This window comes from Prunus persica, chromosome G4 (genome assembly GCF_000346465.2).
Source record: "Prunus persica cultivar Lovell chromosome G4, Prunus_persica_NCBIv2, whole genome shotgun sequence".
NCBI lineage: Eukaryota > Viridiplantae > Streptophyta > Magnoliopsida > Rosales > Rosaceae > Prunus > Prunus persica.
Window position 1 is genome coordinate 6,192,454 of NC_034012.1, and position 21,307 is coordinate 6,213,760.

Below are 21,307 nucleotides of genomic sequence, written 5' to 3' on the forward strand. Positions count from 1 at the left end.
ATATAAAGCAAAAAGTAGAAGATGGTAAAACATTCAAAATACCTCAAAATGCCATCGATTAATGCAAACATTAAGGGTCAATTTGGCATTGTTGTGCTGTGAAAATAATCGCTGTCAGATTTGCTGTGAGAGAAATCAGCTGTGAGACAAAGCAGTTTGGCGTTTGGTAACATTCTTGTTAAAAATGTTGTAGGTATTGATTTTACGCATAATAAGAAAATGATTGCCGCATGATAATTAAATTTAGCGCCTCTTTGAAACTGATTTCTACATAATCAGAAAATGAAAGCACTTCATTAGCTGCTTTCCCTTATAGCTTTCTCTCACATCAATTTTTAACAATAAGTGATTTTTTCACAGTTTACCAAACGGTTTGGGCTTCTCAAAATTTTTTAAAAATCACTTATCACCCCCATAAGCAATGCCAAACAGGCGCTAAGAATTGAAATTATTAATTAAATGAGGATAATATGGTAAATTCACACTTTTCATATTAAAAAAAATTAAAATTAAAAGAAAAATCAGATAATGGATCCCATTTTTTTGAAACACAACTAATCATTATCTTTTTTAATTCTAAAATAAATTAAATTTTTTTAAAAAAAAAAAACCCAATTGCAGGCAGAAGCACATGCGCAAAGGCTAATATTTAATAAAATTGAAACCAATTGATCAAACAAAATGAAAAATTAAACTAATGTTCATAAATTATACAACCTTTTTTGTCAAGGGGTAATTAAAGATAAAGTTACTAATTTAGGAGATGATCAAAATCAGGTTTGCGAGATTTTTTTTTGGCGGGTCCCACATGAAAGGGAATGGCGAGTATAGGAAAATGGAAATGCGAGTGCGGGAGTCGCAACTGAAGCCCTAACCTCCAAATCCATAGTCCAAAGCTCTTCTTACTCGCGGCCCCCAATTGCGCTCTCTTACTCTCTGGAACCTGGTGATTCAGTTCATGTAACTTCAAATCTCTTTCCGTTATTATTAAACCCAATTTTTCAACTTTAATTCTTTGTTTTTTTTTCTTTTTGTGATTGTTTATTTTCATTACTTATTAGCTACGTAGTTCAGTGATTGTAGCTTTATTTTCCTAATTTGCTTCAAAGTATTTGCATTTTTATTTTATTTTCCCTTGTTTAGCTGCTGTGAACCCTTTGGTACTCTTTCTGGGTTTTTTGTGTGTTTGTTTTTATGGTTAATGGGAAATTTCTATTCTAATTAATGCTCAGTAGTATTTTGCTCTCTTGCTTACTTACATGTAGGATTTTGTGTGAAAGTTTTCATTTTGAACAGTCATTTGTTTGATGTTCAAATGGGTGTTTGATGTTATGGTTCTCTGTTTTGCTTTTGGATATTCCATTTCCATGTTTTCTTTTGCAGAAATTTTTTTTTTTTTTTTTTTTGAGGTGTGAAAATCTTCTGTCTTGAGTTTATATGAAATTGTGAAGTGGATAAGTAGTAATTAATCAATTCTTCTCTGTACTAGTTTTTTTTGGGTAACCTTGGTATTTAATGTTGTTTTATATAATTAGAAGATTTTAGTGTGATTAATGTGTATTATATAGCTATGAAGTAATTTTTGGCATTTCATTCTCCTGGGGTATTTTTTAACTTGTGATCTTGTAACTTTAGCACTGCAGTGAAATGCTGTTTCAGTTTCTGCGTGTACTAAATTTACCCAGTTTTTGCTGTCCATGTCAGAACAGATTGCTTTAAACGAAATTAGATTCTTTCCATGGGGATAGATCTTGAGCAGCCTTCAGGAGAATACCATAAGGAAGATAATAGACCTAGTGTGAATAATATAGTTGATGGCAGAGGTGAAGAGAATCATAGAGCTATTGTCAGTGTAACTAATGGTCCTGTAAATGATAAAGAGAATGCAGGACAGAATGTCAATGGAAGAGTGTCAGATACTAGAAACAAGACAGTTACTAGAGATGAAATTAATTTGAATTCTTCAAGAGATTCTGAACCTCATGATGGAATGGAGTTTGAATCAAAGGAAGAAGCATTTTCGTTCTATAGAGAATATGCCAAGTCTGTGGGGTTTGCTGCTGTAATAAAGGCCAGTCGTCGATCGAGAGTATCTGGAAAGTTTATAGATGCAAAATTTGCATGCACTAGATATGGGAGCAAACGAGAATCTAGCACAGCTGAAGTGCCAGAGTCTGTTTCAAACTCCAGAGAATCTAGTATCTGCAGCTCTGTTAAGAGAAAACGTGGTCGTGCTAGCCGATCTTGGGAAAAAACAGATTGTAAAGCCTGCATGCATGTTAAGAGGCAAGATGGTAGATGGATTATTCGTAGTTTCATTAAAGAGCATAATCATGAAATTTTTCCTGATCAAGCCTATTATTTTCGGGGCCACAGGAATTTAGATTTAGGTACTGGTGATGCTGATGGCTTACATGCTATCCGGAGAAGAACAAAGAAGATGTATGTTAATATGGCCAGACAGTCTGGTGGCTACAAGCAGTCAGATAATCAAAAAGGTGGTGGGACCAATCAATCACTGAGTGGAAAGCATTTATCTCTAGAGGAAGGAGATGCTCAAGTTATGCTTGACCATTTTCTGTATATGCAAGATGAAAATCCTAACTTCTTTTATGCAATCGATCTGAATGAAGAGCAGCGTTTGAGAAATGTTTTCTGGGTTGATGCCAAAGGTAAACTTGATTATGGAAATTTTTGCGATGTAGTATTTCTTGATACCACGTATATCAAGAATGAATATAAATTGCCATTTGTTCCCTTTATTGGTGTGAACCACCATTTTCAGTTCATTTTGCTTGGATGTGCTTTACTTGCAAATGAGAGTAAATCAACCTATGTCTGGCTGATGCGGGCATGGCTAAAAGCAATGGGTGGACTTGCTCCAAAAATAATACTCAGTGACCAGGACAAAGTCTTGAAAGAAGCTATTGCAGAGGTCCTTCCTGATTCTCGTCATTGTTTATGTTTGTGGCACATATTGGGCAAGATTCCTGAGAAGCTTGGTTATGTGATTAGGCAGCATGATAAATTTATGGTTAAATTTAACAAATGCATTTTCAAGTCTTGGACCAATGAACAGTTTGAAAAAAGATGGTGGAAAATGGTTGAGAGATTCAATTTAAGAGATGATGTATGGTTCCAATCTTTGTATGAAGATCGTGAACAATGGATACCAACATATATGAGAGGCATTTTCCTGGCAGGGATGTCTACAACCCAGAGATCAGAAAGTATAAATTCTTTCTTTGACAAATACATGCAGAGGAAAACCACATTGAAAGAGTTTTTAGAACAATACAAAACAATACTTCGAGAGAAGTATGAAGAGGAAGTAAAAGCTGATTTTGAAACATGGCATAAACAACCAGCATTGAGGTCTCCGTCACCTTTTGGTAAACAAATGGCAACTATGTATACTCATGCAATATTTAAGAAATTCCAAGTTGAAGTTTTGGGAGTAGTTGCTTGTCACCCAAAGAAAGAAACTGAAGACGGAGCAATCAAAACTTTCAGAGTTCAAGATTTTGAAGAGGATCAAGATTTCGTTGTGGCATGGAACGAAATGACATCGGATATATCCTGTTTCTGCCATTCGTTCGAGTTCAATGGTTTTCTTTGTAGACATGTGATGATTGTACTGCAAATGTCTGGTGTACACAGTATTCCATCTCAGTATATATTAAAGCGTTGGACAAAAGATGCAAAGAATAGGCAAACACTGAGAGAAGGGTCTGCTTCTGTTGACTGTAGAGTAAAACGTTACAATGATCTATGCGAACGAGCCTTTAAATTGAGTGATGAAGGTTCTTTATCCCAAGAAAGTTACAATATTGCATTTAATGCATTGGAAGAAGCTCTGAGAAGTTGTGAGAGTACAAATAACTCAATCCAGAGTGTAATAGAACCAATCTCAGGAGAGACTCATGGCTCTGAAGGAGTAAACCAAGGTAACAGCAAAAACAAGACAAACAAAAAAAATGGTGCATCCAAGAAAGGACAGGTTAGTTGAGTTTGTGGTGATTATTATGCTTATATTCCTGGTTCTTTTTAGAAATTTTTGAATAGGCATTTAGTTCAGTATGTCTTTCGATTTCTTTTAGGTACAGTCAGAGCCGGAGGTCATAACCATTGGGGTGCAGGAAAGCTGGCAACAAGTGGTTAGTCATGTTGATGTTATTGTTTAAACCTACACTACACATTCTAAAGCATATACTACAATAGGAAAATATGAAAAGAATTTCTTGATGTGGGTTCCGCTTTTGTTGTCGGGCACTTAAATTTATGACCACCCCCTTAATTGTTCTTATAAATCACAATAGAGCATACAAGGGATGGTATAGTTTTGTGGCAACCATAATGTTTTGAAAAGGAAATCATTGTTGCTTACTCGCAATGTTGTTTATTCAAAATTCACAATTTCCTGAAATTTTGGAGTTACTTGTGTGTTTGTTGTAGGAACAACTTGTCTCAAGAGCTCCAACCCTTGATGGTTATTTTGGCAGTCAACAAATTGTTCAAGGAACTGTAAGAGATTTTTCTCATTACAAAAATACAATTTTGGAATTCTGTTGAAGCACTCGGACGAAATTTATCATATGCTTATTAAAGTTGATTTGACCTGTGTCCCTTAAATCTTCTTGTAGGGGCAGCCAAGCACCATAGCCTCAAGCCGTGATCATTATTATAGCAATCAGCATATGCAAGGGCTGGTAGTGCATATTTCATATTCGGCTAATTTTTTTGTATATTTTCATTTAGTGTTGATTATAACTTTCTAATTATTTATCAAATGTGTAGTACAACTTCTTAACTGGAGCCTTTGTTTTTGCCACAGGGGCAACTAAACTCGATAGCTCCCATCCATGATGCTCATTATATAACTCAGCAAAGACTGCACGGGGTGGTACAAAATTCTGTTGTTTTTCAATCTGACTTTGTGGAATTATTATTTGTTTTTATCATTAAAGAAAGGAGAGTCCATTCTCTTGGGGTAATTTTGTCTTATAGTCTAGACATACTCCAAGGGTTCCTTTGAGTTTGAGGGTTGATATAATCTGTTCCTGTTAGTGCTATTGCTGTTTATATGTCTTGGTATAGTAAATCATATCGTGTTGCTTGCTTGTAGGGGCAGTTGCATTTCAGACCCCAATCTATTCCGAGTTGTTTTGACATTCCGGATGGTTTGCAAGATACCGTAAGCAAATCCTTACCTAGATTTTCTGGCTTTTTGCTTGGCATGATTATGTACGTATTGAGTTTTCACTCTTGTTCTAGGACCAGTCTACTGTGGGACCCACACAGCTGCACGGCTTGGCATCAAGACATTTGCATTCGAAAGACCTCTCTCGTCAATAGCAATGCATTTCCAAAAGTGAGTTATAAGGGATTTTTGCTGCTTATTTTCTGTAGGGAAATTCCCCAACATCTTGGAAACCAACCTCGGTTGACCTAATCGTATGCCACACTGTTTCTTTGTTTTGGTGTGCCAAGAACATGCTTCTTCTCCGGCCCTTGTTTTTATCTTCATATTTCTTATTTTCCGTAACTGTAAAATTATAACGTAGCAATTTGTTATTTCACAGGTGGAGAGTGTGGAGATGAAATATATATATATACACACATCAACAGGAGAATTCAAATAGAAGGAATCCGTGCCCTTTTTAGTTTGGTGAATAGGGAGATATACACAGATCTTGATCATAAAGACGGAATATATTTGGTACTTGTCCCAGGATCCCGAGCTACTTCAGAAGTCCAAGAATTAATATAATCCGGTTCTCTTTTTAGTCTACACCTAATTTGTAACGGGGCTTGGCTCGTTTGTGTCAAATACACACAATTTTAGTTGATTCAAATTGCAAGTTCTACTAATTAGCCAAGTAAATAGGTATCTCATTCTTATCACTTGGAGCTTTCCACCCCTTAGCATTAGAAAGGCAAGAAGGCTACCCGTCGCAACTTATTTTTACAAGGTCCTGCTCTGTACAGAATTACAACACACTATGAAGATATGACATCAAACATACTCAAAAACTTCCCCCTTCAATTATGGAAAGCCTTCCATGTCGATGGCCCATTCTTAATCAAAATCTCACCTTTACCAGCTTAGATATCAATACAAAAAGAAATCAATCATCAGAAAATATCTCAACTTCAAAACAATTGGAGAAAATCTGAGATGTGTTTTATATGGATTGCTAAAATTTCATAAAAGCTGGTGACCTGGTGTTCCGCAAGAAACATTAACTAATCTCACAATCTCTCAAAGTGGAGTACACATGCATCGTCGTAATGATTTCATTCAAGAACAACTTTTGCCCCAAGAGCTTTGAGCTTCTCTATTAGTTGCTCTCCTTCTTCCTTTGATAATCCTTTCTTTAGCACAGATGGTGCCTTCTCCACTAAATCCTTTGCTTCCTTGAGGCCTAAGTCAGTGAAGCTCCTTACCTCCTTGATCAGTTTTATTTTAGAAGCTGCCTCAAATGACTCCAATTTCAATTCAAAGACAGTCTTTTCTGGTTTCTTCTCCTCCTTAGCTGCTGCTGGTCCCTTCATTGCCAATCCTAATCCAGCAGCTCCTGGCTTCATGACTCCTACAATTGGTGGTTCCTTCATTCCCTTTTTTCTCATCATAATGGAACCCAGCTCAGCAACTTCGGCCAGTGTGAGTGATGATATTTCATCTACGAGCCTAAAAACACGATCAGTTGGAGGACTGCGATGCTCTGTTGGATCAAATGTTGCAGGATCGTAATCAGCAGGTAGTCTCCTTTGGTCAATCTCCACTTCTTCCTCCTCTTCCTCTTCTTTCCTTGCAGGTTGACTAAAGTTTTGACAAAACCCATTTAAGCTACCAGGATTCAGTGCTGCAAGGGGAGAAATAAGGGGTCTTCTGCAAAACCCATTAGGCAAATGCTGCCTTAATCTTAAGACCAAGCTCATTTTTTCAAGGTTGCCACAAGAGTCTGTTCTCTAACAAGTGGAAATCGACCTATGAGGAACACATTTGCCACTCACTTTAGCAATTATCTGAGGCTGGAATCCACACACAACCTGTTTGATGCATTTGTTATAGTTAATTCGTAGGCATTTTAGTGCTAAACGATTGAAGTTTGACAGAATGAAAGAGTGGATATCTAAAAAATAAAACGAAAAGATTACTACGCTAACAAAAAGAAAGCTTGACTAAATACACTCTTTGAAATAAATAAATAAAACTAGCATTCCTCAACTATCAGTTCGTTTCCTATCAAAATACATTATCCATCTCAAGTGAAGTAAATTTCTATCATTCCTCGACCATCAAATCATTTTATATTTATATCAAAAGAAATTATCAAATCATTAAAATTGAAGAAAAAAAATGTTTGGTTTCTGACTTCTGAGAGTAGGGGGCGAAATTTTGAATCCCAGAATCCCGTCATTTGGATTCTGAGATAGAAAACGCTTCAGCTTTGTGTTTTTCTGGTATCTTTTAATAACAAGATTGAGACTTTGTCTTCAACTAAGCCTCGTCTTCAGCAATCAAAAACAGAATAGACAGGAAGCAAGGGATCATTTGAAGTTTCGGTTAAAATTTTCTGATTCCATTTTCTGAGCAATCAAACAGAAGGTAAAGAAAACTAATAAACAAAGAAGAGCCCACTTTCGGAGCTCGATATAAACTCCATTAAAAATAGACACTTTGATATTAAAACACAAAAGCTACCATTTCTGATTCACACGTCCAAAATCGAACATTATAGATTGTATATAACATAAAATATATACACAGAGAAAGAGAGAGAGTGTACCTTGGAGAAGACGAGTATGAGTTCTGAGCTGGTGATAGCTGAGTTAGAACCCTAGAGACTGGAGCGACTGAGGAAGAGGGGGTTTTGTTTTGGGTTTTTTAAAAGAAGAAAAAAATTCCTAAAAATAACGAGGAAAAAAGTTTGAACCCGGATAAAGATAACGGGTTTAAACCGATACGTCGGACCCGACCCAATTTTTTGACACGTGCTCCCCATTTGGCCTCGCTTGCATACACTATACAGCTCTAGAGAGAGAGAGAGAGAGAGAGATGGAAAAACAGGGAAGGGTGGTGGTTGATAAAGTGGGAGGGAGGTCAACAGTGACAAGATGCTTCTCAAAGTATCCTCTCAAGTTTATAATTCCCAGAAAGGTCTCATTTTTGGCTTTGTTCATATTTTCTCTTTTGGCAATCTTAGCTCACATATCATATCATATGGACATATGGGTACCTTTGTTTTGATGACAATAATATGAATTGATCAGTTTGGGATGCTAATTATGATTTTTTCCTCAGGTGGGTTCCTCTGAAACTGATGCTGTTTGGGTTTACACCCTCACCTATGGTGGTGGCATTGTCTCTGTATGTGCTCTCCTTGTCTTGTTCTTTTTCCCTCTTCCCGTCTATTGTGTGTATTTTTGCTTTGTTCATGATTGTTTATTTGCCTGTGGGTTGTAATCTGTTTTTTTTTTTTTTTTTTGGGGTTAATTTATTTAACTTTGTTCTATTGTTTAGGGAGATTCTGTTTCATGTGAATTTACCATTGGAGATGGTTGCACCACTGTCTTAACAACCCAAGCTTCCACTAAGGTTACATACAGAAAATATATTTCATTCTCAGATTTAATAATTTTCCCTTTTTCCCATTAGATGGTTTGGAGAATTGGCTTCATTGAAATGCCTTGTGTCTAGATTTCTTAATTCGATTTATGTTCTTGCGTAGGTCTACAAGTCTGTGGGATCAAAGTGCTGTGAGCAAGTCTTGGAGGTAACAATCTGGCCTAACCAAACATAGAGCAATTTAATGCCGCACATTTTCGGGACGTTATCAATACACAGTTATTCTAATTATGTGTTCTGATTAGTTAATGCTTCTGTCAATGGCTACATTACCTGTGAATCTTGGAAATCACATTTCTATACAGTAGGCAAGAGTTGGGAGCGATGCCCTTTTGGCTGTCATTCCAGATCCGGTGACATGTTTCTCCACGGCAAGGTACTCTCAGAAACAAGTCTTTAGGGTAGCCTCTAACTCAAGTTTGGTCATTGTTGATTGGATTACCAGTGGGCGTCATGAAAGTGGAGAAAAATGGGATTTTGATCTTTATAAGAGTGCCAACCACATATTTATAGAAGATGATGAGCCCTTGTTTCTTGACATGGTAATCATTTTCCTTTTATTTCATTTTGTATTTGTGGCCGTCTAAAGAGGCGAATGCTTAGTTCTTAGTGGTGGTACTTCTGCCAATAAGTTTTTTTTCACCAGAGGGAAAACTGCTTGACTATATTATGTGTTGGTTATATGTTATCAACCTAGTAAAACTTTAATCACCTTAATATACCCATTGACATAATATAACTCTCTCTCTCTCTCTCTCTCTCTCTCTCTCTCTCTCTCTCTCTCTCTCTCTCTCTCTTTCTCTACGTATATACATATATGTATGTATTTCCTGTTCCATTTTTATTAGAAACAAACTTTGTTTTTATGCTTGCGCTAAAATTCTGTGAAATGAGCTTGCATGTCGAAATCCTGTTGTCTTCCCTTGCTCTTCTACTCAGATGGTTCAGTGTTACAGGTGCACCTGGAGCGTGGAAGTGTTTCTTCGATTGCAGAACGCATGCAGGACTACCAAGTCATTGCAATGGTTGTACTCTTGGGGTTAGTACTTCATTATGCATAGATCCTTTGCATCTTCTCGTGTACCGTTATTGAATTTAATCACTGACATTCATTACTTTACTCGTTAGGATGTACAGAATTAACGAAATAAATCAATGTTAACTTGTGGCTGCTTCATTGTAGGCCAAGGATCAAGCACATTCAAAACCTAGTTCAAGAAAATGTGAAGAGGATGATGTCTGAGCAATTACAGATTCCTTCCACTGCCTCTGGTCGTCAATTAAAACCAAATTCTGATAATCGCTTCACCAAACCAAGCTTTATTGCTTCTTCAAGTGTTTTTGGTCCTAAGGTATATTGATCAGGTCATGCTGCTAAGCGCCTGTTAATGTTCTGGTGTTAAACCAAGGCTTGCCAAATGTTCTTTATCCTTGAATGAGAGAGCTGTAGAAGCTCTTAATAAACTAATTTTGCAAGTAGTAATGACTTTTCCATTAAATCATTAAACCTTCCTGTCAATACCACTGACCACCTCAGTAACTTGTGAAATCCCCTCTACAAGCTCTGTTTCCTGTTAACCTCTAATTGCATGTATAAACTTGATCAATCTTAGTCACAATCTCTACTTGTAATAATTCATATAAAGGTAGATTTGATATGTGATTTTGATTGATGAAATTTGGCTTCTACATTTCATTTTTCCTCAATATGTCTAATCATTATTATTGCACGGCACGACTCATTGTTAATGCACGCCAACGGTTCATTATGTCTTCAGGGAATAGGGGTGGTTGTTCGTATAGCTGCCACAACAACTGAATCAGTTTACAAGTTCCTGCAGCATCAATTGGCGGGCTTGGAGCCACTACTTGGGGTATCACCATATCATTGAACCTACATGGAGAATGTTTATTCTAATGATAGAAACTGATACTTTGGCCTAAGCTGTGGATTTATTGTAAGTGCGTGATGCCTTCCATTCCAAAAGTGCTTTGCATAATTAGTTACAGTCATTGTTGGCTGCTGTATTTGATATATATGTTCTAACTATAGTCATTATCTCATGTTATTGGCCCTTTTTTTTCTTAATGCTTGGTGTCATTCGTGTTACTTCTCAGGTTCCCACACTACAGCCCTATGTGACTTCTCATTTTCTCTGGCAATTTGTGGAACTTTTCTGCCCGGAGCCTGAAACCCCTTTTTGCTTTTTTTAGTTCTTTTTCCTTCTGTGGTTGCAATGGAGCATTGTGGTTTGTGTTTGTCTTGTGACTGGCATGCTCTCTGATATGCTTGTATTGGCTGGAAACTTATTTTACTACTTTGAGTGGGACAACAAAATAAAGATCTAATGTTTTGTATATAGAGAATCACACATTGACAGTAGCTTTCAAGTGAGGTCAGTATTTATAGTTAATTTCACCATTTCCTTGGTCCTCATAAAATCCTCTTTTTCTACCTTCATCCCTCATTCTCCTACATAGGTTCCCTTTCGTCTATAACAAAATTGTAAAAACTAAAAATCTAAAATGAAAATATTAGTAGCCATGCCCTTAGTTTTCATCTTATTGGATATATGGTATCATTCTTTGTAGTCGCACACCCAGTGCAGATAAGAATCGAAGTATGTCATTGTGATGAACAGTTCAACCATGGTTTTGACAAACACAAGTTTCAAATCTGATACGAGGTTGTTTTACAACATTTTTTTTGTTATTTTGATTGAAAGCTCAAGAAACAGAACTGAAAACGAATAACACTCACAAAAGAGGGAGGAGAAGCATCAATGGGGCTCATAATAAATCAAGGAGGGCAATAATAGCCAAAGAAGAAAATTGCAAAACATATATTGATAGAATTGGATCATGACCAAATTATCCCAAGACCCTCATTTTATATTTATACAACGCAAATCACCCACTAAACTTATCACAACACCTCAGAGAAAGAGGGACCTAACTCACTCTAGTTTCAGGTAAAATACAGCCGCACAAATTAAGAAAAAATAAAATAAAATAAAAAAGAAACGATTCTTTCAACTCATTAGAATGTAATCTCACAAGGGGCGTGGAAGGTTCTTCCGCGGCATATAGCTTCTAGGTTTTCTCCGACATAAGAACAAAGAGGTGACACCTCTACACCTGAGAATTTGATCAACATCAATTGTGTCAGAGAACTGAGAATTACATTAAGGGCACAAAGGCTAGAAATGGGCTAAAAAGATAAATGCAGGAAAACGAACGTTTTATTCTTCTAAATATTTTCATTCATATTGTACAACCGTTCACTTTTCACACGTTTTTTAAAATAGAGATATGAACTTCACCACTACTATTTTAATCTCGATGTTTAAGATCCATATTCAGGAGAAATTCTTTGGTGAGGCTGCCCTATTGGGCTGCTCTCTGACAATGTTGTGGGACCTGCATCAAGGCTCCACACCATTGTCAGAGAGCTGCCAAGACTTTCTCCAGGGAAATGGACACAGCACAGTCGTATCTTCATTAATGTAAATTGAGGGTCTATAGTAGTCACACTTGACCCTGCCCATGGCTTTTCCAAAGGTAGAATTTTACTCGGTTAACAGACCAGAGTATGAGACCACCTATTCAGGACTCCAGGTCAAAATCATGCACAATCATCCATTTTCTTTGGTTTTATTTCCTTCCCCTCGTTTATGCGCATACTAGAATGTGAATGAAAAAGTGCATGAATTACCAGTTGCATATAAAGGCACTGAATGCGTTAAGAATCCACCAGCGGCAACTACCCAACGAGTGTGAAGTCGGAGAACAAGAAGCCGAGCACTATCTGGAGTATCAAAATTTGACCCGTTTGCATTCTTTACTGGTGCAAACTCTTCTTCACGCAATACCTGAATATTTGGCAAACAAATGCAACCCTTAGCACCACGAAGTCAAGAAAGGAAAGTAATGGTGTTAGTGTAAAAAAAGAGAGTGGAGGGGGGAAAATGAAGTCACCTCAAAAAGTGCAGTTGAAGGTGCGTATGGAAACGCATCAAATATGAACTGCTCTAGTTTTAATCCCATTGTAAGTCCATGGATAGAAGGAATTTTCTTCTCAGCAAGATGGTAACTGCATTCACAACAGCATGTTTGCAACAATATCATTAGAATAACCATGGATGAGAAACTCCAAATGCAAGGTGCTGATGATGTATAAACTAAAAAACAAAAGTAAAATTAACATCTGCATTTTACTTTGTAACGACACCATGTGGTATGTACTTAGACAAAAGCTAGCTCAAGTTGAAGGAGAGAAAGTAGATATTTAGAAGCTAGATCCTCTGCTTGCATAATTTAGAGAAGTCCATGGAACCTCTGCCATACAGAACAGAGCCATGACAGTAATCTCAACAATATGGTTCACTTATCTTATCCATTTCTAACAAGCTAGACATGATAATCACTATTGATATAATCATTTTTAATTTGAAGCGGAAAATCAGAAAGGAAAAAGCTCAGACAAGAAAGCTAATAATCCATTACTGTGTCACAGATATGTTACAAGATATGTAAAAAATACGATGATATGACAAATATAAAAGATTAGCAGATACAGGGATAAGACAATAAAGAAATATATAGTTAAATATTAATTGTTTTTTTTTTCTTTAACATTTGAAACTTGCACTCAGATCTCGCTTTTATAGAAACAATTCCAAACAACCCATTTTTTTCTAGAAACAATTACCCTCACCCCTTTGTTCTTGAAAAAGAAAATAAAAAATAACCCCTCCTGTATCCCTTGCATATCCATCATGTAACCATGTAGTCAACTCGATACGAATTCAGACTATCTGATGCATTTTGAGACATACTGTGGATCAAGAAAGAGAACCAAAAAAAAAAAACAGAGAGAGAGAGAGAGAGAGAGAGAGAGAGAGAGAGAGACTAACATGCTGTCCTTCTCAAGGCCATTTGCCACTTGGTTTAGAAAGTCCAGAGTAAACATGTGCAAGCACACCTGGAAAACACAATATGTCAAGAGTACTGAAGCATAATTTAACAAGAACCAAATGTCATAATTGAAATATTAACCTAAAAGGAAATGACAACTGAAAGTATAATAACAACGGTCGCTAGCTTTAACCTATCCATGTCAATGTTCGGGGGAAAGAAAAATACAATAAATAAATAAAAAGTGACAGGTTAAAAGTTGTAGACATTACATTACTCCAACAAAAACGAAGACGTCCAGTTTCTTGGTTGATTGCAGAAGCCAGAGATGAATCCATCTCACTGTATTCTACCACAGTAAGAGGTCCACCTTTTCCTCGACGTACAAACACGCCAACCTTTTCTTGTGGGTATGCCTGTAACCCAAAACCCAAGTAACTCGAAATGTAAGAGGAAATGCTTGTGCGTGTGTCAGAGAAAGAAAGAAAGAGAGAGTAAGCGAGTTAAATTCTTAAGAGGGAACCTTTGGATTCAAATGGATTATATAAAGCAATGAAAGATATATGTCAATCCAAATCAGTTATTTTATCAAGTTTAAAATTTAATGAGACAATGGATGGAAATAATTGAGGTAATAATAGGGTTTCATGCGTGCATATTAGTTACCTTACGAACAACTTTTGCAGCAGCCGAAACACCTTTGTCAATGAAATAACCCAAGAAAGTTGGATCAGCTACACGAACCTGCTTTCAAGAACCTAATCACTATGCCTCTAAAATAAGAAAAATTTCCAAAACTTCAATAAATAAAAGAATAATTTAACACTCCAGTTGAATTAAAATTTCAAATTCTAAAAGTAAAAGGAAAAGCAGAGGAAATTGTATCTCTCCAATATGTAAGTTTGGTTCCTTCTACCGAACTTTCCACTATGCATCACCTATTTTCAGTTGATATTTTTTGGTGGACCTGAGAGGACAATGAAAATGGCAATTTTCTTCCTCAACCAACTCAATATTGGAAGAAAAGGAATCTTGGTTCTCCCCTTCTTTTTTCCCTTCTGGCAAACCATACACGTTATTCAGGGAGAAAGAAATCTCACCAGTGCATTGTCAACTCCATAGCAATCCACATACTTAATTCCTCTCGTAGCCATATCTTCTAATAATCTTGAAGATTTTAAAGCTGATAAAAAGAATATATGAGTCCACTAATGAATATTTTCTCGATAGTTAAGGAAAATTGATGAAATTAATAGACATGTTGGGCCAAATATTATAGAAACATACCTGAATATACTCCTCCATTACCATCCGGAGCCTTAGCTACCTGGCTTAAAAAAAATAAACTAATGTTAATCAAAGTCATTTCTAATGGGTGGCAGTAAACTACTATCTTTATAGACTAGTGAATATAGAGTAATATAAGAAACATTAGGTACCCTTAATATAGAGTAATATATATATATATATATATATATATATATATAGAGAGAGAGAGAGAGAGAGAGAGAGAGAGAGAGAGATCCCATGTTTCACTGCCTCAGTCCTTTTACAATTGCCATTTTCCTTTTCTTAATGTTTTTTTTAAAAGGAAAGTAGAGTTCTGTATTCGGACTCATATACACTTAAGCCCATGACCTAAGTAATTTCAAAAGTGGCATTTTTAAATAATACAACCCTTTAAGCTCTGCGTACTTATCCTTAACTTGTAAAACAATAAATTATCCTTTGGCTATAGCTCTACAGCAAGTAAGAGATTATGCAAAGCCTTAAAAAGGGGTTCAAACAAAAAGAATTTTCTGAATAAGATCAAGTACAAATAGAAACCATACCCCGTATGGAGTTTCCATAATAAATCTACCATCCTTAGAGACACAAGGTATGGTGCCTTGCTGAAAGAAGGTGACCTGCATCAAGGAAGTGCGAAGTAAGCAAAATCATCCCAGAACTAAAGCCTTATTCACAAAGTTTAAGAAAAAAATTATCTGAAAACTTCTTACCTGGTCAGCTTCAAGACCAAAGTATTTATGACTTTCAAAAAATTTTCGTGTGGCTTCATCAGTAAATGGACTGGTCATAATATACCAATGTATTTGCAGTGCAGTGGTAGAACCTGAATAATACAGTAATTAGTACGAAATTTCAAATCACTTATGGCCATACAGAACCTCTTGCAATGAACCATAAAAATGCCAGCTCGGCTGCTAGTAGCCTTGTCATACAAAAGAACTGGCTCAAATTTCAGCTTCACCAAGACTTATAAGTTTATCTGTAGTGGGAGGCTACCTTGATTTATAGCCTAGCCTCTGGGCTGGAAAGAGAGGAAAGGAAAAGACAAGATATAAACCATACCCTCAGTTGTAGCTTGAGCAGCTAGTCGCTGAACACACAAAATCCGCTCTGCTTGGAGTTGAAAGAGCGACTTTCCAGATGGAAGCCCAATGTCTATAAAAAAGTACAAATAAGATAACCACTTTGGGTAAAACTAAACATAAAGGTATGATTTTATAGAGAGCAAAAGGGAGGAGCAGGAGGGGGGAGAGAGAGAGAGAGGTTGATAAGAAAATGCTTCAAAATCAGGTGAAGAATGAAAAAAAGGAAGGGTTACTACTCACTGAAACATCCCTTCGGATCTGAACTTCCGAGCCGAGTTCCCTGTGAAATCAACCAAGCTCACACTTGAGAATATGCCGGATAGTTGACCAAAAAGAAAAAGAGAATATGCTGGATATCTTAATAAAGTATTGAGAAAATGTGCAGAAGCAATCCAAGCCTGCATCAAATATATTTTTTGCTTTGTTGCTGAACCCATAAACCGTTTGGAGGACCAATCCACATAAATTTATATGCCTCAAACCTGAAGCATGATCACATAAGTATTCTATACAAGGGGGATTACGGGGAATCTTCCCATTTTTGTGAATGTTTACCTATGCATGGATGTATAACTTATTACCTGCCCAAAATCCATGGTATATGTAAGTTCTGTTCACAATCAATCAAAAGTAACTTGTTCGAATACCTAAAATAACCTAATACAATTTTTCATAAATCTTTCTGGATTTTAAGTAATAAAAAAGTTTCGAAACAACAAAAAGCAAAACTCTGCAACAGTAAGGAAAGGCCTCTTCCTTTGGTATGTGCTGAAGTATTATATGTTTAATCAATTCATTCCTAAACAAAATTTCTACTGGTTTGCATTGCCATAATTAGTATTATCCAGAGAATTATGAAGCTTGAGTAGTTTACTATCACCATGAGTTGTGCACACAACTTTCAAAATGCGATTGTCTGAGTCAGGAAGTTGACAAAGATGGGCCCCTGAAATGATCTTCATATGCTTTGAAAGCATTTACAGAAGTATCGGCAAATATGGGCCCCTGTTTTTTATTGTTAATGAACAGTTCTGTTTATAATAAATAAAAAAGATATGGAACCCAAATGTGTTTACATTTCACATCTGGTGATGCTCAAGCAGATAGGATTACTCCATTATCATGTTCCAATTGTTACTAGAGAATGAGCTACAGTGTAGAACATTTTCCCTTTGCATAATGCATCCCCTCACCCCCAAGAAAAAAGAATAAAGGAGTTTGGAATCCTATAAAGCAACTTTGTTGTAATTAAATGCTTACTCAAGGGACAAACCAAATTGCATGCTTTTTCTATCACCAAGTGCCATTAACAATTGTCCCAAATGGACATTAAGAAAAAGAACATCATAACAACCAGAGAGAGAGAGATTATTCGGAGAGAAATCCATAATTCCATAATGTACATGATCGCAAAATAATAGTTAGAGAGAGAAGGAGCGGGTGATTAAGTCCATTATAAACTTATAAAGTTTGCTTTATGCATTATTAATAAGTGACCAAACCCTGTCTATTATCAAGTTGTCTTCATGTACACATAACCCCAAAAAAGCAACACCATACCAAAAGTTACAGTTTTAGGTGGGGAGAGAGAGAGAGAGAGAGAGAGAGAGAGAGAGAGAGAGAGAGGTTGCAAACGTAACAGCCGACTAAAACAGGATTATAAAACTAATAATTATCTTTTGATGTAGTGTAAAGTTGAACATTAAGCAAAAGCGACGAGTACTAAGCAAAGCCACGTTAAGCAAACATATCCTAAAAGTTACAAAACAAAACATAATTGAAAATAGGACCTTACCTGTCCACCAGATAAAAGTAGCACAGCCAACTTTCCCTCATAGATGGCTTTCAATCCCATCTTCCACCATCTCTCTCTGTCCTCAAGCGTTCGCTCCTCCACCGACGATACACTACTCTCCGGCACCGGCTCAATCGCCGCCGTCGGTAGCCCTTCAAAACAAACCAAAATCCATCAGAACTACACTATAATTATAATGCGTGCGTGTAGATACCAAGATACTAACCGTGAGATCGAAGCGAACACCGTATGATCCGATCGATTCTCGAAAGATCCAAACTCTACACAAAACATAAACCTCAATCGCATCAATCTCATGATTCACAAGCAAAATTAACCATGCAATCAATTCGTTTGTATCATAAAAGAATTCAAATATAAAAAATTTATGAAAATTCTGCTGAATTATCGTGATTGGTATTGGTCCCGAGTTGGATTGCCAAGCTCTGTTCAAGAATCTTAACTCCAGTGTTTGGTTCCCAAGAAAACTGAAAACCAAAAACAGAGAAAAGAGAGATCTAAAGGGAATTGAAATGACCTCGATTTCCTTGACTAGAAGCTGACGTTCGTCGGGAGAGAGCTCGTCCCAGAGCGCAAAGGCGTCTTCTTGACCGTAATCCTTGAGCCGCTCCAGCAAAGCCTGAGGCGGCGGTGGCGCGGACGACACGTCGTTCAGTGGCTCCCTCATTTTCTCTCTCTAAAATTCTGAATCTCTCTCTTTCTCTCTCTGGAAAAATGGCGAGATCTCTCTGAGCTTATAGACAGAGAGAGCATCCACAAGACAGACAGCTAACAGTAGCAGTGGCGAGGAAGACAAGAATCAATTATCAGTGTAACCACCTCCTATAAATGACACAAGTGCCCTCGATTCGGGAAGTACCGGGTGGGGCCAGGGCCCATGGGTACTTTAGACCGTGTGCCGATTTGGGGTAGCGGGCGTGGGTTGCTGGGTCCCGCTAGGCATATGTTTGCTCTTCTGTTGGAAATATAGGGACGAGGTTGAGCCTAGACATGAAGCTTCAACCACCTGTTTGGCCGCTCTGCCGATTTTGCCCTCCCTCATTGAGCGGGTGGGGCCCGGTTATGATCCGAGCCCATTGGAAATGGGTCGGTCTAAAAAACAAAAATTAAAATAAACATTTTATATGATAATAAATAAAATTAAAAAAATGGATGGAATAGAGATTTGAGATTTGAGATTTGTTTAAAGGATGGTTGGGAAAAAAAAAAAACAAATTAGTTTTTGATATCCAATGAATGTGCATGATGATGGATGGATTGAAATTTTTGCCCATAGATATTCAATTAGGGGCACAACAAGACATATGTCTCAAAGACAAGTTGGATCCAATCTCATCTAGTGTTTTTTTTTTTTGGCTTTTCTTTTAATTTCTAACTTGTGCAAAGTGTCTTTGACTCTCTACCTCAAGTCTCTGTGAATCAAAATTATGAGCCTTGTTGACTAGAGAATTTAGCATTACCACCCACCTATAGACTATGAGTTGCTTTAAGCTGCCCAAAGTTCATTTTAGAAGTTTGCTTACCAAACTTTGCAAACTTTGCCTAATTTTGGTGGAAAAATTGGGGCTACACAAAAAAGATTTCATTGGCTATAAAGGCAGGTGAATGAATGGGAAATGGGATTTGGAAATTGGGTTTTCATGACATGGAAGCATTTCATCATGCATTGTTTGTCAAAAGGGTGGAGAATTTTTCACAACCCCAACTCCTTATAATAAGATTTTCACACCATATTTTTTTCATTAAATTTCATTCCCAAAATGATATGTAATATAATTCGTCACTTATTTAAATTTGGACTCGTATTAAAATTTATTTATTTAGAGAATAAATTTACTAAAATATATTTGCGTCTTTAATACTATTGTATAAACATCTAAAATAGCAAATGCAGATTAGGCCAATTCAACAGATCTGTGAGTTTGCCCCCCTCAACAAGACCATGTACCACCAAATCATTATTGGGGTGGGCAATCCCCTAGTGAATATCTCTTCTCTTTTCTTTTTTGTTTTTGTATTTTGCCAACTTTTGGTTTGACTTTTAAAAACTATACAAGTATATCATTTACCTAAGCCATTGAGAACATTAGAAAGAAAAAAAAGAAGAAAAAAAAGACATGATATGATAATAAGTAGGATCATCTCCATCTCAATGGCCCATGATTTGAGCCACATGCAAATTTACAATCATCTACTATTAATCCAAACCGTAGATATACTTTTCAACCCCAAAAGAAAATGAAAATAGAAATGATTATGTTTTTTTTTTTGGGTACTCTCATTATCTAATCATACGTAATAATATATAATACTAAATTACTAGTAATAATAAACAAACATAGCAATGATAGATTTTCTAATTTTGTGTCCCATGCAGGTGACTAGGTGGTTGGGAAAAATACACTTTACTGAACATCATCACCAATCAACCTCAAATTTATTTAATTAATGTAGTATAATTTTTCTTTTAACTGAAAAAAAATAAATCATATTTTTAGTTTTTAAGCCAGAGGAGAATTGATAAAATCATTGTTTTGTAATTGGTTGAAACAGGTTTTCTTCCTAATGGTTTTTATACGCAATGAAATAAAATGACATCGTACCAAATTTCAATCAATGATATGAGCCTAATCCAATCTAACCTCAACTTTATTCTTTTTTTATATTGTAAATGAAGCGTCATTCAACATGGAATTCTATGTGGTCATACAATAACAAGGATGCATCTATGTGGTCTATTTATTATTTAGTCTTCAAAAGTAAGCTGCTTTAGGACCACGCAGGATATTAACGATACCTAATCCACCTCCATTGTCTCAATAATGCGTATGAGGTCATTGTGAGTCAGCATGAGAATCTCTAAGTCCTTTTACAATATGAGCTATAGCCTATAGTAAGGGGCCAGCCAGCCTACTAGTCTTCAAATCGATCTTGGCTTGGGGATGCACGAGCAAGGACGGACTCAGGAATCTTGACTCGTAGGGTAATAGTGTAAAAGTTTAGAAAATAGGGGTTTTGGGTTTGTGGGGGGTGGAGATTGGGGATTTAGGTTTGGGGGTTTAGGAAATGGGGGTTTTGGAGTTCTTAACTCGGGAGGAAGGGTCTGTTTCAATTATACAATATGTTCTATTTTTTTTTCAAAGACCTGGACCAAAACGATGTCGTTTTGGCCAGGTCTTTAAAAAAAATTCTCTGGGCTGGTCCAAAACGACGCCTTTTTGACCAACCTGTTTTAAATATAAAAAAAATAGAAGTTGGGCCAAAACGACGGCGTTTTGGCCAGCACGTTTTAAAAAAAAACAATCGCTGGGCTGGTCCAAAACGACGCCGTTTTGGCCAGCCTGTTTTTTTTAAAAGAAAATAAAAGCTAGGCCAAAACAACGCTGTTTTGGCCATCTTGTTTTTGAAAAAAAAAACAGAATTGCTGTTCAGCTTCTTCTTCCTTAGATCTGCAACCTCCTCCTTCAGCCATTCATAGAGTCACACAGCCATTCAAGGAAACCTTCTACCTTGCTTTCATGGAGTCCATAGGTTCGTTTGACCCCACTGACCCCACTTGTGAATCCA

General features: G+C 36.6%; 4 protein-coding genes across 10 annotated transcripts; 2 read left to right on the plus strand and 2 right to left on the minus strand.

Moving 5' to 3' along the window:
• Window positions 806-5,874, plus strand: LOC18779383 (protein FAR-RED IMPAIRED RESPONSE 1). Of its 5 annotated transcripts, none has more exons than XM_020562794.1 (9): window positions 807-960; window positions 1,705-4,000; window positions 4,101-4,157; window positions 4,456-4,524; window positions 4,644-4,709; window positions 4,835-4,903; window positions 5,126-5,194; window positions 5,275-5,371; window positions 5,583-5,874. In XM_020562794.1, the coding sequence occupies exons 2-8, from the start codon at window positions 1,739-1,741 to the stop codon at window positions 5,353-5,355; spliced, it is 2,673 nt and encodes an 890-aa protein (XP_020418383.1). In that variant the 5' UTR covers window positions 807-960; window positions 1,705-1,738; the 3' UTR covers window positions 5,356-5,371; window positions 5,583-5,874. The 5 variants fall into 5 exon arrangements, with proteins under 5 accessions (XP_020418386.1, XP_020418383.1, XP_007214615.1 ...); XM_007214553.2 differs by having other exon boundaries at window positions 1,710-4,000; XM_020562797.1 differs by having other exon boundaries at window positions 806-4,000; window positions 4,835-4,900; window positions 5,281-5,371; window positions 5,583-5,871.
• Window positions 6,024-7,892, minus strand: LOC18781344 (50S ribosomal protein L7/L12). Its single transcript, XM_007211981.2, has 2 exons — window positions 7,794-7,892; window positions 6,024-7,053 (listed from the first exon to the last, which is right to left on the minus strand). Exon 2 carries the CDS (start codon window positions 6,940-6,942, stop codon window positions 6,298-6,300), a length of 645 nt encoding a protein of 214 aa, XP_007212043.1. The 5' UTR covers window positions 6,943-7,053; window positions 7,794-7,892; the 3' UTR covers window positions 6,024-6,297.
• On the plus strand, window positions 7,964-11,051 carry LOC18778813 (urease accessory protein D). 3 transcript variants are annotated; one of them, XM_020562799.1, is made up of 9 exons: window positions 7,964-8,164; window positions 8,309-8,374; window positions 8,528-8,602; window positions 8,736-8,780; window positions 8,941-9,174; window positions 9,589-9,671; window positions 9,816-9,984; window positions 10,411-10,594; window positions 10,751-11,051. In XM_020562799.1, exons 1-8 carry the CDS (start codon window positions 8,063-8,065, stop codon window positions 10,522-10,524), a joined length of 888 nt encoding a protein of 295 aa, XP_020418388.1. In that variant the 5' UTR covers window positions 7,964-8,062; the 3' UTR covers window positions 10,525-10,594; window positions 10,751-11,051. The 3 variants fall into 3 exon arrangements, 2 of the variants coding, with proteins under 2 accessions (XP_020418388.1, XP_020418387.1); XM_020562798.1 differs by having other exon boundaries at window positions 10,411-10,590; XR_002271359.1 differs by having other exon boundaries at window positions 8,065-8,164; window positions 8,878-9,174; window positions 10,411-10,590.
• On the minus strand, window positions 11,429-18,579 carry LOC18778695 (UDP-N-acetylglucosamine diphosphorylase 1). Its single transcript, XM_007211960.2, has 15 exons — window positions 18,258-18,579; window positions 17,946-18,000; window positions 17,720-17,871; window positions 16,165-16,204; window positions 15,902-15,994; window positions 15,550-15,662; window positions 15,382-15,456; window positions 14,837-14,876; window positions 14,650-14,732; window positions 14,216-14,293; window positions 13,822-13,965; window positions 13,549-13,616; window positions 12,611-12,725; window positions 12,348-12,504; window positions 11,429-11,770 (listed from the first exon to the last, which is right to left on the minus strand). Exons 1-15 carry the CDS (start codon window positions 18,405-18,407, stop codon window positions 11,673-11,675), a joined length of 1,461 nt encoding a protein of 486 aa, XP_007212022.1. The 5' UTR covers window positions 18,408-18,579; the 3' UTR covers window positions 11,429-11,672.

Excerpts from the sequence above, each read along its gene's own strand:
- LOC18779383 (XM_020562794.1), top strand. The coding sequence starts at position 1,739 with ATGGGGATAGATCTTGAGCAGCCTTCAGGAGAATACCATAAGGAAGAT. Across the intron at positions 4,001-4,100 it reads GTGCATCCAAGAAAGGACAG|GTACAGTCAGAGCCGGAGGT; the intron begins GTTAGTTGAGTT and ends GATTTCTTTTAG. Across the intron at positions 5,195-5,274 it reads CGGATGGTTTGCAAGATACC|GACCAGTCTACTGTGGGACC; the intron begins GTAAGCAAATCC and ends CTCTTGTTCTAG.
- LOC18781344 (XM_007211981.2), bottom strand. The coding sequence starts at position 6,942 with ATGAGCTTGGTCTTAAGATTAAGGCAGCATTTGCCTAATGGGTTTTGC.
- LOC18778813 (XM_020562799.1), top strand. The coding sequence starts at position 8,063 with ATGGAAAAACAGGGAAGGGTGGTGGTTGATAAAGTGGGAGGGAGGTCA. Across the intron at positions 8,375-8,527 it reads ATGGTGGTGGCATTGTCTCT|GGAGATTCTGTTTCATGTGA; the intron begins GTATGTGCTCTC and ends TCTATTGTTTAG. Across the intron at positions 8,781-8,940 it reads GCTGTGAGCAAGTCTTGGAG|GCAAGAGTTGGGAGCGATGC; the intron begins GTAACAATCTGG and ends TCTATACAGTAG.
- LOC18778695 (XM_007211960.2), bottom strand. The coding sequence starts at position 18,407 with ATGAGGGAGCCACTGAACGACGTGTCGTCCGCGCCACCGCCGCCTCAG. Across the intron at positions 15,995-16,164 it reads AGATCCGAAGGGATGTTTCA|ACATTGGGCTTCCATCTGGA; the intron begins GTGAGTAGTAAC and ends ACTTTTTTATAG. Across the intron at positions 13,966-14,215 it reads CTGCAAAAGTTGTTCGTAAG|GCATACCCACAAGAAAAGGT; the intron begins GTAACTAATATG and ends TTTGGGTTACAG.